This window comes from Chinchilla lanigera, unplaced genomic scaffold (assembly GCF_000276665.1).
Source record: "Chinchilla lanigera isolate Chin_1 unplaced genomic scaffold, ChiLan1.0 scaffold00032, whole genome shotgun sequence".
NCBI classification, from domain to species: domain Eukaryota; kingdom Metazoa; phylum Chordata; class Mammalia; order Rodentia; family Chinchillidae; genus Chinchilla; species Chinchilla lanigera.
Genome location: NW_004955433.1, coordinates 2,376,896 through 2,396,127, shown reverse-complemented (window position 1 = coordinate 2,396,127; position 19,232 = coordinate 2,376,896). Strand labels below are relative to the sequence as shown.

At 34.3% G+C, this 19,232-nt stretch overlaps 1 protein-coding gene across 6 annotated transcripts in view; it reads right to left on the bottom strand.

Annotated features, from left to right (window-relative positions):
• Mrpl1 (mitochondrial ribosomal protein L1) overlaps positions 1-19,232 on the bottom strand; it is a 108,369-nt gene that overhangs the window by 40,071 nt on the left and 49,066 nt on the right. For all 6 annotated transcript variants that reach the window (XM_013516260.1, XM_005388201.2, XM_013516258.1 and 3 more), the window contains 4 exons: positions 17,857-18,115; positions 15,730-15,813; positions 14,614-14,685; positions 11,480-11,591 (listed from right to left, as the gene is read on the bottom strand). In XM_013516260.1, coding sequence (XP_013371714.1) covers positions 11,480-11,591; positions 14,614-14,685; positions 15,730-15,813; positions 17,857-18,115 — 527 coding nt within the window. The remainder of the gene's footprint in view (positions 1-11,479; positions 11,592-14,613; positions 14,686-15,729; positions 15,814-17,856; positions 18,116-19,232) is intronic.

Here is a 19,232-nt window from a genome sequence, read left to right as displayed (position 1 = left end):
AAATGAAGCACTAAAATATAGCAAGATTTAGCAGTGGAAACAATACCACAATGAATATTAAAGTCTGGAGGCAACTTGTTCCTGTACATATGGCTACAGAAACTGGCCTGAGATAAGCACTAAGAACTGGAACTTAATTTGTTAGATTATAACATCACTTTAATCTCTATTAAGGTATAAAAGGAGCTACAATTAAATATGCCAAAGAGAAACACAGAATTAGGGGGAAAAAAAGAATTTCCAAAGAATTATACTGAAGACTCTAAAAATAAATTATATGGTCCTATGATTTGGTCATTATCATTTCAACTGAAATATAGTAACTCAACTCAAATATAACTTACAAAGTATCTATTTTTAGTAATCCAGTACTTGATGACTTAGCTTTTCAGTATCACTTTCTGATGTAATGAGTACTACAGAGTGTGACACAGTATATAACAAGCAGTAAGATGTTAATATAAAAATAAGATAACTGGCTAAACTATTCATGAGTCTATTTAACCTCTTTCATGTATTCTTTATTTTATTTCCATAGAATAGTGCTTGTACTTAGTAAGAGCTGAAAAATTATTTGGTGACACCTGAATGTACTGCTACCTTTCTCCTGTCACTGCACAGAAACTCTGTGCTTCTACCAAAGACCCTGCTCTTCACCTGTGTACTGAATCCGACCCCACTCACTTAGAAAGGGAGACTGTTCCTTCTCCCTTCCACATAGTTAATTTTCCCTGCTTTTCCTAAATAATTCTTACTAGTTTACAAACTTGCTATAGTGTCCTAAATAATCTCCATTAGTTTACAAACTTGCTATAAAATTTCCCATCTTAAAAGTCAAAGAAACCTCCTGTGACTTCATGCGGCCTTCCCATCACCATCTAATATTCTTCAGGACGCAAGTTCTCAGAAAAAGCCTTATATCCTTTCTGTCCCTACTTTTCATTTGCTCACAGCTACTTCAACCAGGTTACCATTCCCATTACTCCACTGCAAATAGTCTGTCAGTGACCTTTCCAATGACCTTCACATTGCCAAACCCAATGGTCATTTCTTAAAGTTTGCGTGACTTGACCTCAAAACAACAGTTCACACACAGTAGCTCCCCTCTTCCCACAATATTTGACTAGTCCTCTGAAATACATTCTCCCTGACTGTCCCACTCCATTCTTATCAGCTGACTTGATTTAGCTTTACTACCCTGGGGCTCAGTCATATGACCTCTCTTATTGTATCTATCCTTGCACACCCACCCAAGTGAGCTCATCCAGACACAGAGCTGTAAATACCATTTAGTCATTCGCAATTGCTCAACCTGTATCTCCAGCCATGACCTCTCTCATGAGTTCCAACCACTCACTTGGTATCTCCACCTATGTGCAGGTAATTAGTAAGGTGTAAATGTGACAAACAATTGCTTGAAGAATGAACAAATAAATGACTTCATAGTTTTGAGTCTAATATCACTGTGATAACACAAGTGGGAAAGAATGAGACTTAACAAGGAAAGAGTATTTGCTTTCCCAACACATACACTACAACTGGAATGACACAAAAAAGATCTGAGCAGTCCTTCCTCGAGGATGACAGACAATTTTTGAAGCATTCCATATTTTTAAATAAATGTTTAAGGAGATGCAAATTACCTTAATTTGATCTTTATAAATTGTACACATGTATAGAATTATACTGTACTCCATAAATATGTACAATTATTACGTTAATTTTTAAAAGGAGAGAAACTTCACTAAAATATACAGAAGTGAAGGTAGTTGATGAATACTAAAAAATATATTTATACAGGTAGAAATACAAAACCAGAAGTGGTGATAGATTGCGCAGATTTGAGTTTTTAAGCTAGTACCAGCCTAAAACAAGCAAATAAAATTTCGTTCCTTTGATCTCATATATTTTTGTCTTTACCTAATTTGATTTCCCTAGTCACCAAGATGTTTAGTAGCATGTAATGTGTTTCAGCAACAGCAGTATATATTCTTTTACAAAGTGCCTATTCAATTTTTTGGTTCCCTTTTTAAAAATTACTGGAGATCTTACTGAGTTGTGAGTTCTTTATACATTCTAGATACCAACCCTTTGTCAGTGGGGCAAATATTTTCCCCTAATGTGTGGCTTGCTTTTTCATTTCTTAGAGGTGCCCACCCATTAGCAAAATTTTTACATTTTGATAAAGTCCAATTTAGCAGTTTTCTTCTATAGTTCATACTGCTTTATATCCTAAGGAATCTTTGCCTAATCCAAGGCTTTGAAGGTTTTCTCCTAGAAAATTTTCCAGAATCTCATGACTTGCCTTTTACATTTAGGTCTAAGATCTATTTCATTAATTCTGATGTCTGACATAAGGAAATGGTTATCCAATAATTCAGAGGAGATGAGGCATGTTTAGAGTGGTATGGCTGTAGACTGGTAACCCAGTATTTCAGCACCATTCATTAAAAAACTATTATTTCTTCAGGTAAAGTTGGCACCTTTGTTGAAAACCAACCGACCAAACTGATGGCATAATATTATCAAAATGACATTCTTCCCAAATTTTTCAATAGATTTAATGCAACCCCAACCATATTCTCAGAGGACTTGTATTTTTCTTTTCTTCCACAGTTAAACCTGGGGCTTTTGCACTGAGCTACATGGACAGCACCCCTCCCCGTACCCTTTTTATTTTTTGAGACAGGGTGTCATTAAGTCACTAAGTTGCCTACACTGGGCTTCATTTTGTGCTCCCTCATCCAAGTACTGGGATATGGGCATGTGCCTCTATACCTGATTTCAGAGGGCTTACAAAAGAAAAAAAAAAAAAAAAGATATGCTTATTCTAGTATTTAAATTGAAATGCAGATAACCTAGAATTTTTAAAAAAAGTGATTAAAAGAAGACCCAAGATGAGGACTTGCACTGCTTAATTTACGAGTTTCCCATGGAGCTGTAGCCATCAACATAGTGTGGTAAGGAGTTAGGGGTAGGGAATGTGGATGAAGCAGGGAGAGTTCAGAAATGGACCTCGTTTATATTCCCAACAATGTAGAAGAGTTCCTTTTTCCTTGCCAGCATTTGTTACTATTTGATTTTTAATGATAGCCATTCTTCCTAGGGTAAAATCTCAGTATTGTTTTCATTTTCATTTCTCTAAAGGCCAAATATATGCCACATTTTTTTCATGTATTTATTAGCGTTTTGTACTTATTCTTCCTCTTCTGAGAAGTATCTGTTCATTTCAGTTGCCTATTTTTTTAATTGGGTCTTTTATTTGGAGGATTGATTTTTTTTTTTAACTTCTTTATATATTCTAGATATTAGTTCTCTGCCCTAGGAATAACAGGCAAAATTTTTTTCCTCTTCCGCAGGTTTTCTCTACTCTGTTGGTTGCTTCCTTCACTGGAAATAGGAAAGCTTCCTAGAAGCTTTTAAATTTGATATCATACCATTTGTTAATTCTTGGTATTATTCCTTAAGCAACCAGGGTTCTGTTCATACTTCTAAAACTGATATACAGATTTAATGTAATCCCATCAAAATACCAAGAGTATTCCTCACAGAACTAGAAAAAAAAAAAAAAAACAGTCCTAACAACCATATAGAACTCCTCACTAGAGTTTGTTCTTCAAGTTTCACCATCCTCAAATGGCCACCCTACCATTTATGTATTTCCCAGAATACCTGTGCTAGTGAGAAAAATGTAGTTTCACTTTTCTGAGCAATGGTGCTCAATGGCTCCTGTCTACATACAGGATAAAATCTAATCTCCATGGAATGTCACACAAAGCTCTCCAAGACCTGGCCCACTGCCTATCACTGTCTAACTCCATTAACCACCACAATCTGATAATACCTTATGCACCAACCGGTAGAAAGCTGCTTATAATTTCCTGAGCACAACTGGCTCTCATACTTTTGTGCATTAATGAAAGTCATTCATCTATCTGGAATGTACTCCCCATGCACATCAGGAAAGCGAATGCCTGTTTATAATTAACCTCTCAGCTTTACTGCTATCTTCTTTACATAATTTAATTCTACAAAACAGTTCCTCCTTTCTCTAAGTATTTTTTGCATTTTCTACTAATAACCTTTCATGTAGCATATTTTCCACTGCCTTCCTCTCACAATGTGTATATTCTTAAAATAGGAAATGTCATCTTTCAGTTCTTAGTACTAAGTACAGTGGTTAGCACATAGTAAGCACTAATAATTCACCCCTTATTCAACAAGAGTTATGAAAGTAGAAATGATATATGAGGACATGAAAAAGAGTAAGTTCTTCTAAAGTAATACCTCAGGAATGGTAGGCAGTTAGTAATAATAATAGTGGTCCACATATAGCATGTATGTACTTTTTAGGGACACAATTTGTGCTAAGCTATGTGTACATTACCATAAAAATACTATGGGGTATTATCATGAAATGCATTATGTAGATGAACCAATACAAGCACAAAAATGTCAGAAAACTTGCTCCTTTTCTTTTTCTGTAATGTCTCTATTCAATATCTATAGTGAACATAACCCACACTAAGCTATACAGTCTAGTATTTCACCCTGATGTATGTTCTCTTTTCTTCATTTACGAGGGGAGACAGAGAAGGAATAGTTAGTGGCAAAGGAGTTAAGTTAGAATTATACATGCCAGAGAACTTGAAGAAACCAAGAAAACTCAGGATTGATCTTTGAATCTGCCAAAAAAATGTTTGTGACTATCGTTGCAAACAATATTTTAGATAAATTGTGGGAGGTAAGACTGTAAGGAAAGACATATTTAATAAGGCAACAGACATAGCCAATCACTGAGAACACTTATTTTTAAAACTGCTATTAGACAAAACAAAAAGAACTAAGATTTTAGCTAAATAAAATAGCTGAATTATACAAACTGGCAAGAAAATTATACTATGGGTTTTGTTGGTTTATTTAGAACTATCTGGGCATTGATTCCGTGTGAAAATCAAACCAGTTTATCTACCATAGAATAGAAGACTATTAGTTCCAGGACATTAAGGACCTTGCCTGTCCTGTTCACAGACTAACATCCAAAGACCTGCAAGATAGTAGATACTCAATGACTACAAATATAATCATTCAAAAAAAAAAATTTATAAATTACAATTAACCTATGTTTTAGTTGCAGTATTTAGAATTCTAGATCTTCTACCAACTGAATGCTGTGTTAAATGCTCATGCATTACACAAATATGTGTACAGTACTATTATGTGCCAGGTACTATTATAGGCCTTGGCAACAGACAAAATTAAAATGTCCTTGGCTCTAAGGGGAGGAACCAAACACATACCACAAATCAAAAAACAGAAGCTTCCAGGAGAGATAAGTCTTAGAAAGAATACAAAATTACAGTAATGAAATATTTATTGATGATGGAACGTGGAGAGTAATACTTTACAGAAGATGGTCACAAAAGGCCTCTGTGTTTACATGATATTTTAATAAGAAAGTAAGCCAGGCAAATAAAGAGCACAGAAGATAGATGGGTGAGAAAGGAAAGGACTTGGTGTATAAAGAAAAGAGAGGTGGCCACTTTGGTTGAGGTGAACAAAGGAAAGAATATCAGCATAATCCATCTGTAATCATTTATCTATAATAATCATAACAGTACCTGATCATTAATGGAGTCTTTCACATAAAATATACTAGCAAGCAAGAGTCTAAAGAACAACATGTTATTCTATGAAGCCAACCAAAACAGAACTACAGACCAACTTCTTTAATGGATATACATGCAAACAACAAGATACTGGCAAACAGAACACAATCAATCATCAAAAAGATCATACGTTGCCAGGGATACAGCTCAGTGATACAGCACCTGCCTGGCAAGTACAAAGTCCTGAGTTCGATTCCTGGTACAAAAAAAAAAAAGATCATACATCATAACCAAACAAGCTTCATGCCAGGATACAAGGGTAGTTCAACATATGCAAATCAGTAATGTGTAATATGTCACACAAACAAGGACAAAAATCGCATGATCATCCCAATAGACACAGAAAAGGTCTTTGACAAAACCCAACATCCTTTCACCATAAAAACACTGAAGAAAGGTGATATAGAAGGACCTTATCTCAATCTCATAAAAGGCATTATGAGAATCTGTCATCATCATATTCAATGGAAAAAAACCTGAAAGCTTTCCCTCTAAAATCAGGAACAAGACAAGGATGTCCACTATTACCACTCCTGTTCAACATAGTACTCAAAACATTAGCAAGACCAATCAGGCAAGAAAAAGAAAAGGAAAGGAGAAGGAAAAAAGAAAAAGGAAAAAGTCAAATTATTATCTGCAGAGGAATGATCCTTTATATAGATGATCCAAAAAGAATTCACCAAAAGGCTCTTAGAATTAATAAACAAATTAAATGTAGGAGTGTTACAAAAATCAGTAACACTCCTGTACATTAATAATGAATCCTTTGAGAAAGAAATTAGGATCCTTTAAGAAAGAAATTAGGAAAAAGTACCATATACAATAGCACCAAAAATATTAAATGCTTAGGAATTAACCTAAGAAAGTGAAAGACCTCTACAACAAAAACTATAGCACTCTCAAAAAGGAAATCAAACAGGACATCAGAAAATGGAAAGATATCACCTGTTCCTGGATAGACAGAATCAATATAGTCAAAATGGCCATATTTCTAAAACTGTTATACAGATTTAATACAATCCCAATCGAAATTTCAACAGCAGTCTTCATAGAACTGGAGAAAACAAACCTAAAATTTAAATGGAACTAGAAGAGACCCAGAATAGCAAAAACAATCCTGGGTAACAAGAGTAAAGCAGGAGGCATCACAATCCTGGACTTGAAATTATATTACAAAGCTACTATGATAAAAACAGCATGGTACTGGTACGAAAACAGACATGAGGATCAATGGAACAGAAGAGAGGATGCAGAGATAACCCCCAATAACCCCCAAGTACATTCAACTATTTGACCTTTCACAAAGGGACAAAAAAATACACTGGAGGAAGGAGCCTCTTTAACAAATGGTGTTGGAAAACTGGCTATCTACGTTCAAAAGACTGAACCTAGACCCATATTTTACACTATGTTCTAAATTAAAATCAAAATGGATCAAAAATCTAAATATTAAAATAGAAACACTTAACCTGATGGAAAACAAAATAGGTAAAACTCTGGAAGTCATGGGTGTAGAAGGCAAGGACTTTCTGAACAGAACTCCAGTTACCTGGGAAATAGGTCCAAGAATCAATGAATGAGATCGTATCAAATTGAAAAGCTTCTGCACAGGTAAAAAAGATCAACAGAGTGAAGAGATAACCTACAGAATGGGAAAACAATTTGCCACGTATATCTCAGATGGAGAATTCACATCTAGAATATATAAAGAACTCAAAACCTTAGACTCCCCTAAAATAAAAGACCCAATCAAAAATGGACAAATGAAATAAATAGATATTTCACATAGAAGTACAACTGGACAGTAAGTAAAGAGATGCTCACATCTCTGACCATTAGAGAAATGCAAGTTAAAACAACACAGAGATTCCAATCTTACTTCAGAAAGAATGGCCATCATCAAGAAGTCAAATAATAATAAATGCTGCAGAGGCTGCAGGGAAAGAGGAATCCTTCGACACTGCTGTTGGGAATGTAAGCTAGTACAACCACTTTGGAAATCAGTGTAGAAATTCCTCAAAAAAACTGAAACTAGGAATTCCATTTGACTCAGCTATTCCACTTCTAGGTATCTTTTCAAGAGTTAAAAATATCGTATTACAGTGACACATGCATACCTATGTTTATAGCAGAGAAGCTCATAATAGCTAAATCTTGGAAGCAGCCTACATGTCTATCAAAAGATGAATGGATACAAAAATGTGATGTTTACACACAATGGAGTACTATTCTGCCATAAAGATAAAAGAGTCATTCGTAGGAACATGGAGGCATCTGAGACCATAATGTTAAGTGAAATAAATCAGACACATAGGCTTAAATATCACATGGTTTCTCTTATATGAGAAACCCAAGTTATAAATAAAGAGCAAAATGAAAGACAGATAATAGGAAGTAGGGAAACAGATCTTTTTCAAAGGAGAAAGGGATGAAAACATGAGGTGAGAGGGAAAGAGGATGAAAAAGGAATTAAGATATGTTATATACACAAACCAACTCCATACAAGGAATAAACATATGCTACAAACATGTAATAATAAAAGAATTAATGAAGTACTTTTAATTATTGATAATTTTAAGATTCAAGAGCTACACAGTATAGTATAACAATCCCTTAAAGAAAGCAGTGCCCTATTCAGTAAATATGAATATCCTTTGAACAAGTCTGCTCAAATATCTTTTAGACAAGATTTCAACTAGAGCAGTGGTGTTCAATTCTAAGAGCTACATGTTAAGGGAAATATACATTAGTATAATTTTCTAATTATATTCCTTTCTCTCTTACCTGCCAAAAACTTAGCATGGTTTAAAATAATTCATATGAATCAGAGGGTACAGCACATGCTTAGCATGTGGAGGGCCTTGAGTTTAATCTCCAGCACCAAAACTTAATTAATTAACTCAATTATTTCCATATATGCCATAGTACCTATCACAAGGTAATATGAACAGAAAATTGATCCCATTAAGTAAACGTATGTTTCACACTAGTATTTTTTGTTTAGTAAATGCTAAATAAAAAAGGACAAGAAATTTAGAAACTTTTACTGTCATGAAAATATGTATTTGAGGTAAAAAGAATTTCAGAGGGAAAAATTACAGTGATTAGTAATAAAGTCAAATTTCTTTCCAGAAATTTTTAAAAGTTTAAAATTTTCTTTTTATGAAACAAAAAATATTGCGAAAACAAACAAAATGTGTATCAAAACTAGAGAACTTGCCTACAGTTATGCAAGCAATTAAAATGACTAAAACCACAGCATTAATCATGTTGCAAAACGTACACATTCAATCCAGCCAAGCTGGTTCCACCCACTCCCATTAGTAAAACTGAGTCAACACGAGAAACTAATGAGCTCAGCTGCAGGGGATTGTTTGTTTGCTTTTTAATTTTACCCACTTGCTCAAAACCAACTTCTATTTTACGTTAACATCTTTTGTTAGGTAAAAGGGGAATCAAATGTCCCTAAACAAGAATAAGCCCTGAAAATGCTTAATAGCAGCTTCATTTGTTCTAATGCACACCTAGAATACTCTGTTTTTAACACTTTTGACAGATTTATCATTACTCTTCAAGTTTAAAGTTCACAAATGTTTTTCTAGAGCTTTTAAACAGATCGTGGTAGGGGAAAAGGAAATGCTAGAGAAGGGAAAGATCTGCTTTTTCCAAGTACCTTGTTAAGTAAATGGTTAACACAAAGTTCAGTCCCTAACTCTGGTATGTAGAAGGTATAGTTCATTATGAAAGCAGAAATAAAGTAAAGCTAGTGATAAAACTAAACATTTCAACAGGAAACATATTGTTTGGAATAAAGAAACGTTATTAGAAAAAAAAATGAGGCTAAAGAAAATACAATTCAAAAAGGTGATACACAAAATAGGTAAAATAATAAAGGTGACAAAATTAATGTTTATGATGCCAGGTGTGGTGGGCACACATCTATAATCCCATCAACTAGGAGGCTGAAGCAGGGGGATCATCAGTGTGAGGCCAGGGGAATCTTGTGTTTGAGATCAGAACAAGATCCTGTCTCAAAAAAGCAAAAAACCAGTTCACTGTGCAAAGCAAGGCACTAGTTAAACACAGATATATTCTGTACTTGTTTTCAGTTTTACCTGGTTATATTTAGTACTATTGGTTTTGCTCTAATTGGAGCTTGAATAGAATTAGAAACAAATTAGAAACAAAAACAAATTAGAAACAAAAAATTAGGAGAAATATTTTCATTAAATTCAACTACAATTCTAGTTTAATTTTTAAGTTCAATTTCAGGTCTTACGTAGGAAAGAATATAAGTCTGATTCCAAGACAACAAACACTACTGTGATGGAAACCTCTAATACATACATGCCAAGCCTAAGTCCAATACCTAGTAAGCACATGTGATTTAATACAGGTTGTCAAAAATAAACTATAGTACAATAGAAGAATTAGAGAGTCCACTTGAATTTAGTCATGTTAAAGATCCTGGTACAAAATTCACACAAGTACTAGTGACTAACAAGTATAAAGAATTTTAAGACTTTTTAGCTCAACTAGAGTTAAAATTTGAAGACAAGCCCACTAAAACAATTTTAAAGTACTTGTTCTGTTCACAGTAGGGAATTTTATTCAGAAGAATCCTTATCTATACCACACATCCAATACTATCTAAAACAAGTGAATTGCTGTGCAAGTGAACTTGTTTGTCCTCCAAAATACATCCCTCTTCCATTAACAATTCCACTTAATACGGTACTGTCCCTAGCCTTAAAAATTTCAGTATCCTTTGATACTTCCTTTCTCCTCAAAAACCGATGGATTTGTAACTACACAGTCACAAAGTCCTAGAACACCTCTAACACTCCTCATCATAAAGACCTTGGTGTAAACGTCACCGTTAGTGCTCACTTGCAGCCTAGCCACTCTCGGACCTCCAGGTTTAGTGCATCTGACAGACTTAGGCCACACCGAAGCTCTAAGGAACAGACCACATCACACCACATCTCAAATGGGGAAGGGGTTCCTGCTGAGTACAGAATAGAAGTTCATGCTCTTTCGCTCCTAATTCAAACATTTTCTCATATGGCATCAATCCACTTCTCTAGCATTTCCCATTCTGTCTTCTACTTCACCCTAGAGACACCATTCCCTACAACCAAAGACAACTATCCAGTATTTCTTGGACCTGGTCTATAGTTTCTGATTTACTTTAATGTCTACAGTTAATATATTCCTTCACTTAAAATAATATTCCCCTTGATCACTTCATCCAACTATCGAGGGTGCTGTTTAAACGCCACCTCCTGCATGATGCCTTCATTGTTCCCACCTGTGTGTAAATCCACCTTCAGTGAACACCCACAGCACCTTGTGAATTTATCACACAACACCTCACCTTTCTAAAATGGTTCTGCATGTAGCAATATTATCTCTCCTACTAGATTTCTAAAGAGAAAATTCTTTAAGGAAACTACCTTCTGAGCTCCTATAATCATATATATGTCTTCATGAGCACATACATTATATTGATAAAGTATAAAAGTCAGTAAAATAAAGTAATGACAACATATCTAATAGGGAATATGCTAATTTGGACCTAGCCTATGACCTAAATTTAAAGAGTCAATAGTAAAAAGTAACAGAGTTCTCAATTTAGATTACTAAATATTAAGGCCAAAGAAAAGAAATCAAATATACATACTCTTGTAACACAGAACTCAAACACCAAGCATACTGTTTGTTCTACATACATATTAGCAACTTTGTTTTCTAAATGAAAAGAGAGTTGTTCACAGCATATTAAAATAAAAAAGGCATTTTCCCTTACTTCTACTGAGCTTTGGAAATCTTTTTTTCAGTTTTTTCCTTAATGGATGAAGGTCAGGCATTATTTCTGGAACAGCTACATAAAAGTCTGCATGAATTTCATCATCTAAAATCTGAAAATCAAGAAAAAAGAAGATAATATTAGATTCCATGTAAGGCTTTGTCTGTCTGAAAATACATAATTTCTATTATGACTCAGAAAATAGATATTAAGCACAATTCTCTTCTTCAAACACAAGGATCTTACGAAGATATTCACCAATTATGAAAACCATCAGAAGTAAAAGATTTTTTAATTTTATTTTAAAAATAGCCACATCCATTACTTTAAAAAACGTTTAAATATTTGAATTCTTCCACAGGCCTGTGTTAAGCATAATTGTGCTACAAGCTAGAACACAGCAATGATGCCCCCACAAGCCACGTCACCTCACAAAGCTGAATTCATACATGTTGAAACTGAAGAAACAAACTGAATGTTCTGCAATAAATCACATATAAAATTAATAACTATTGGCTGCCAAACTATCAGCCACTAGCTTTGTAAATATAGAGCATAAAAGGACTGATTCTGTAATTATTTTCACAAGAACTGAATTACCAACTATTTTGCCATCAATAACTAAAAAGATAAGGAAGATGGTAAAAGACAAGTTCTCTTTTAGTTTACTATTCATACTCTTCTTCCATTCTCAGATCACTATATTCCACCTAAAAGTTTAGATGATTACATGAGGGTTTGTTTTGTTTTGTTTGTTTTAGAATAATATGCATGAGTGACAAGTATTTCATCAATGATTTTTTTTTCATGGAAAATCTTACCCAAATATGTCACCCGCAGCCTTGGTTTAGAAGTGTACAATGAATCCTAAAAATTTGAACTCTAGTAAAATTAAGCAGTGATTCTCAACTTTTATCTACCTGTTATTAATTTTATTTTTATTTCTGTTTTTGGTGGTACTGAGGATTGAAGCTAGAAACTTCACACTGAGCTACATCCATTTCCTTCTTTTCTTTTAAATTCATCCATTCATTCATTTTATGACTTGGTCTTGCTGCTCGATATCTTACATGGCTTAGTTCAACTACTGTTCACAACAACCCTACCAGACAGGTCCAACACTGACCACACACTCTAGATAAGGGCTCAGGGAAGACAGATCTGCCTGTGCACTCCTGTGAAGCAGAGTCAGAACTCAACCACAGGTGAGGTGGTTATAAGAAAACAAAAACAATTTTTAAACGTCAAAGAACTGTGTGTGAGGTTTCTAATCAAAGACCTTCCAAAACTAATTCTATGATATGTCCCTCGAAATTAAATTACATTTTAAATTATGTTTGAAAGTTATTCTGTAATTAACCTCAAGATCACACCTTGGAATAATACAAATCTATGTATGGAAATCATAATCTCAAAGACAAGTAAAAACATGAAATTACTTTTAAATCACTTGGAACCAAGCATATCTGTGATATTTGAAACAAAAATGAATAAATAAGGTCTTACCTAAGAAACAGCAGAAAGGTTACTAACTTTATCCTACATTACATTTTAAAAGCGCTAAGTAAAATTGAAGACTAACTTAGAAATAAAGCATGGCAGGTAGGGGTGCTGCTCACTAATATGTATGAGGCCTCTCTGAGCCCCAGCACCAACTGAGAGAGAGAGACAGAGAGACAGAGAGAGAGGGAGGGCGAGAGGGAGGGAGGGAGGGAGACAAAGAAGGAAGGAGGGAAGAAATAGATGGAAAGTAGTGTACAAATTTAATAAGAATAGTTCTCTGACTCTAGAGACCAAGCTCTACTCTCAAATTCTCAAGCATTTGTAGCATATTTACTTTTTAATAACTAAAAAATTTTAAGTAGCTGTTTAAAAATAGAATATTAAAATTAATGATACACCAGAAAAAAAAAAATGGGTTGTATGCTCTGATTTGTTTTAGAGCCTGTTAAAACATAATCTCTTTTTACCATTCACTAATTCTGCTTCAAAAACTTATTTTGGAGATTCTCCTTAAAAATTTACAATCCCCAGCAAATTTAAAATATTACTGGAGTTGGAAAATGAATTACAAGCACCTGGGCAAGATAGTACATGCCAGTAATCCCAGCATTTAGGAGGCTGAGGCAGGAGGGTTGCTGCAAGTTTGAGGCCAGCTTGGGCCACACAGTGAGTTCAAGGCCAGCCTAGAATATATAGCAAGGCACTGTCTGAAAACTAAATCAAATCAAAACAAATAATAAAAAAAACGACAAGCACTGCTGTATATCACAAAGAACAAACTCAAACTTAAGACTTCCGTGAAAGCAAATCTAGGTATGGCACAAAGGATTAAATTTTCAAGTCATTTGTTTTCCTGCCCCTCAAAAGATCCATAGTCAAAATGATTATATTTTGAAAAGGGGTTTTTAGAGGATGTCAGAAAAAGCCTTTTGCATTTTCAGAAATAACTATGTGCCTCTTCCTTCCACCTCTTAGAGAAAAAAAAAAAAAATACTGTTATTTCCAAAAGGGTTCCACAAGATTTCTGTGATTTTCTAAGGCGGGCATATACCCATTTGTCAGCTACCATGCTGAGCCTGTACCACTCTGAACTGACTGGGGAGTAAAAGTTAAGAGGAACCAAAAGCACTGTACTATAGAGGTCAGATATCATATCTGTGATCTACCAAGTAAATCACACTTTCACTCCAAGGAAGCAAAACAAGTATTTGATCTTTTAAGATACAAACAGATATATCTATGTGTGCTTCCTTTTACATTTCATTTTAAATTTCACATTCCAACCTGGGTCATATTGCCCTTTCCAGTCAACCCACAAAACTCTGAGACATTAAGAAAGCAAAATAAATTTAAAAATTTTTAAAATCACAACATAAATCAAATATACTCAATGGCAGACTGTTTAGTAAATGTGTAGACTGATGCGAGCACAATAGCAGATAGTTTGGATAGTTTTTTCTTACCTTGATGTATAAACAAAAACAGTATAAAACCTTTTCCCTATTCTGTAGAGAGCTACTAACCATTTTTCAAAAGACAGGAGTCTAGTGACTACATTCTACATATCAATGGCCACAGCAAAGACCACAGAACAATCTCTATAATTAATGAACACGAAAACACCACTATACCTTCTGAATCAGACTAGTTCCTCCTGCAAAAGCAGCTCCTTGTCCTTCTGCTATTTCAATCTCTGATGGATTCTACCAAAAAAAAAAAAAAATTGAATATCAATCTTTAATTTTAAACAAACTCAGTACATTTTTAAACAGGTAAAAAATTTTGTTTATTTTTAATTAAATATGCATCAATTTTCAGCTGAGTATATATTACAGATACATTACACTAAAAACAAGTTTAGTTTATAGATAACTGAGGTGTTTTTTGACTGACACCTGAAGAAATATACCAAAATGGCATTATTAGGAACCTACTGAGTGATAGGCCTCCAAGTTTATCAATATATTACTTTCAAAAAGTAAAAGATTAAAAGCTATTTGGTTTTTTTAGTGTAAACCAATAAGCCAATTTATAAAACCAGTATGAAGAAAAAAAGTTTTAAGAAATCAGTGAACCAGAATTTAGTCAGTATCTGAAAAATTCCAAAAAATAAATAAACAGTTATTTTCTTTCTGTATTTTCCATCTTTACCATTTGATTTTACCATGCAAATGTTTCCCTTTAAAGTTTTTATGGCATTCTAACAACTATATTCCCCAGTTTTCTGGGAAGAAAGCAGAGTTTCTTCCTTGACAGTATAGTAGAGACAATTAAAAATGCCTCAACTTTGAGCTTCAGGTGAAGAAGAATCAAAACACAAGAAATTCACAAACACATTAATACAAAAAGTTTGACAAAGAGCTGGATTGCTACATTAGCTGCATGCTTGACTTCTCTGAGTATTTTTAAAAGTTGCTAGATGTCCGCGGTGCCATAGAATTAGCGAGACCAATTGCTATAAAATAATCCGATTGTTCTCCAAGAAGGGAAGTCTGAATAGAAAGCAGAATTTACTCAGAATAAATTCCATAATTCTCTTCAGTTTATTGTAAGAAATATAATGTGGTGGACTAGTACTAATGTAAGTAAAGTTCTAGTTTAGCACTTTCTCAAACTAGCTCCATACCCTCCAATAAGTCATCTACTTCAAACTTCAAATAGGGAAAATAAGACTCACATGATTAATAACATTAATCAACATCTCTAGAAAAATTTAATAATATAGGTAGTTGACAAAAGTTACTTACCCCTGTTAACACAGCAACTTTATTGACTTCTAAACAAAATGGATATGGAAAACTAATAACGCTGGCAAATGCTTCCACTCTTTTCTAAACAAGATGGGAAAAGAAATTATAAAAAGCCTACTCTTTCTATTATCTCTCACATTCTTTAAAAAACAAAACCGACAAGTTCTTAGTTTTTTAATTCTACCATATGTTCTCCCATTAATCTAGAACTATTTGTTGACTCTAATTTAAAGTTAAAGAAATTACATTTCTTTTTCAAGAAACCCTAATAAAAACTAAATCTCTCTTCCCCAGCTCCCTACTCCCACAGCACTTGGCATCTATCTCTGTATCATTATCAGTCTCTCAAATACTAACAGATACGTTTGCATTATCTGTATCTCAACAGCACCTAATAAAATGTCTTTCATTTCATTTTTGTTTATTGATGTTTGCTACCTTGAATTAGTTACATTTTAAAAAGCATGCAATTTTCTGGCATCAAGGAGAACATGAACACAACTGTACATACTGAACAGACAATCCAGTTGATCTGCTCAGTTAATCATCCCTAACTGCCAACATTGCTCTAAACTCATACATTAACATATTTGTCAACATTAAAAGAAAAATAACACCTGTGCCATAGGTTTGCTATCACTGCGCCAAACAATTAGGTAGTATAAACCCTAACCCACAAAAGAATAGCTTCTGAGTGGGTCTATTTTGAAGTCACTTGGAGGTCTATTTTGGAAGTCAACTGGAAAATCCAAAATAAGCAATGGTAGCATTTGAGGCAGCCAGAGATCTATAGGGCCACAAAACCAATAGGCTCAGTCATTTTGGCACAAGGACCCGTTCAGATCTCTTGGGGAGACTTCATATAGAAACAAGTTCTAGATCCTCCACAATGTTGGTATAGCCTGTAGACTTGGAAGGGAAACAGGATTGTTCCTCTAATAAGACTAATTTAAAAATTATGCTTTTAGAAACATGTTGAGTAGAGACATCCTCTTAAGGATTCCCTTTCAGACAACAAGGTATAAGTTCCTAATTTACATCAGCTATACAACTTAGTTTTACTGACTGAAATTCTTTTGCCATTAACATGTCACAATTGGTTTCAGTAAATGGTTGCATGCTCAGCAATCATGATAACAGCATCCCCTGCAGAATACTGGCTTGTACAAACACTCTATGGAAAAAAGAAAGAAAGCTTTACAACAAAGGCAATACCTTTTCAATGTCACTTGTTCACAAATGGCTTCATATATGAAATGAAGCTTGTAGTCCTACAAGACACTGTTATGAATGGCATTCATGGCTGACTGAGAAAGAGATCGTCTCTGACATAACAAAATGTTTAAAATAAAAGAACTAACACCAACATTGAGGTGCAAAATAGAAATTGTACCACAGCTGGCACAAGTTGTTTCTAATGAATGAGAACTAACTTCTAGGTATATTTTTGGAAAGGCTGTTAAGTTGTGTTCAAAACTTCTACTTTATAATCTGACCCCAAAAAAAAAATTCTCAGAAAGAAAATTAAAATATTTCAAAAAAATTAGATTACTTAAATGAGATGCTTACAAAATTTAGGGTTGTAATGAACCTCAATATTAACCTAGCGTTTTTCTTAACTTTAGAGTTTTTTTATAATCAATAATCTTCTGAAGAACTGCAATATAAAAACAGATAAAGCAGGAAGTCTCTGACTGAAACAAGAGTGGGGAGCTTAGGACCATAACCACGCAAACCACGCAAATCTAACCTTAACCCAAGGAACATATTTGAATTAATCCAACACTCTCAGCATCAAAGAAACATGACGCCCAGACAGCATAAGTCATTTTCTGAAGTTACAGTGATACCTCAATGGATTTTAAAATACTTTTGTTGTTGTTTATACATCCGGGAAGTGGGAAATAGGAGATATAGATATAGATACACAGAGAGATATATAGAGAGATATTTAGCAACTCTCCCAACATATTATATATGTGGAAAATTAAAAATACATTTTTTCATTATGAAAAAACATAAGATTTTCTAAAAATTATTATGAGGCAAGAATTTTAAAAATTAAGAAACCAATTCATACAGCCACTGTTCACAAATAAACTTATTTTAATTGAGTTCACATACCTTTTTCCCCAGTGCCATATCCAGTGTCAAATCAAGAAAAACTCCTTGTTTTGGATTAGTATAGTCCAAAATTTGAAACTTCTTAAGTAAATGAACAGCTTTCTCCACCTCATATATCTGCCTTGGGTATAAGCGCTTTAAATAGACATCATCCTCAGGTTCACCTTCCATGTATGGGTATGACTTTATTTTTTCTATCTCATCTTTCTTTTCATCTGATGTTTTTTCTTTGGCACCTTTGTTGGCTTTCTTTGCAGGCCTTAAAAAATGATAAATTTAAGATCAATATATCAACATGTATTCTAAGGGACTTCTTTTTAAGGGCAGTGTACAAAAGACAAAAATAACAAAAGATTATTTTAATTGAAAAGCATAAATTTTTCACAGTTTTTCTAATTCAAGAAATATTAAGTAAACTTTTACACTGTTTACAGTCACTATAAGTTGAAAAAGGCATTGGTGCTTCTCTCAAAAAACTGATAGAGTAGACAGCTATGCAAACAGATAATTTCCATATAACGTAAGTACTATAAAAATGTAATCACAGCCTTACAAAATGACACCTAACTCTACCTAGGATGTCAGGGATGAGCTCTGGGAGAGAACCCCATCACTGTGAGGGAAGGAAGTTAATTTGATACTCAAAGAAAGATCACTTTAAAAAGCATGTTAATATAGAAACTGTAACATTGTTCATAACAACTGAAAGATAAAAACCCAGACACCCACCAACTGATGAGTAATATAAAATGGTACAGCCATTCGATGGAGGATCGATCCTCAACAGAAAGGGATGAAGTACTGATACATGCTACATACAGTAACCTTAAAAACATGCTAAGTGAAAGAACCCAGTCACGAAAGATTACATATTGTAACTTCAATTTATACAAAATATGAAGAATGAGCAAACTGGGTGTGGTGGCACATGCTTGTAATCCCAGCACTTGAGAGGCTGAGGCAGGAGGATCACCACAAACTCAAGGCCAACCTGGGCTACATAGTGAGTCCAGGCCAGTCTGAAATATGTAGCAAGACCCTCTCCAAAAAAAATGGGGGAAAGACAAGAATAGCCAAATCTATAGGGACTAAAAGTGGGTCTGAGGCAGATTAGGGTGAAGCCAACTGCCTGGGCAAGTGGGCATATAGCCTGTCAATCATGGGAATCCAGGACATATGGAGAGCATAGCTTCCAAGCCCTGCACCTGGTACTAATCAGAAAGCGCTATCTTCAGTTCTTCTGGGGTAAAAATCAAACTGATACTTGATAAGATGACCTAGATCTAGGGCCAGGGATATAGCTCAGTAGCATAAGTGCCTGCCTGGCAAGCGCAACATCCTGAGTTCAATTCCCGCTACCAAAAAAAAAAAAAAAA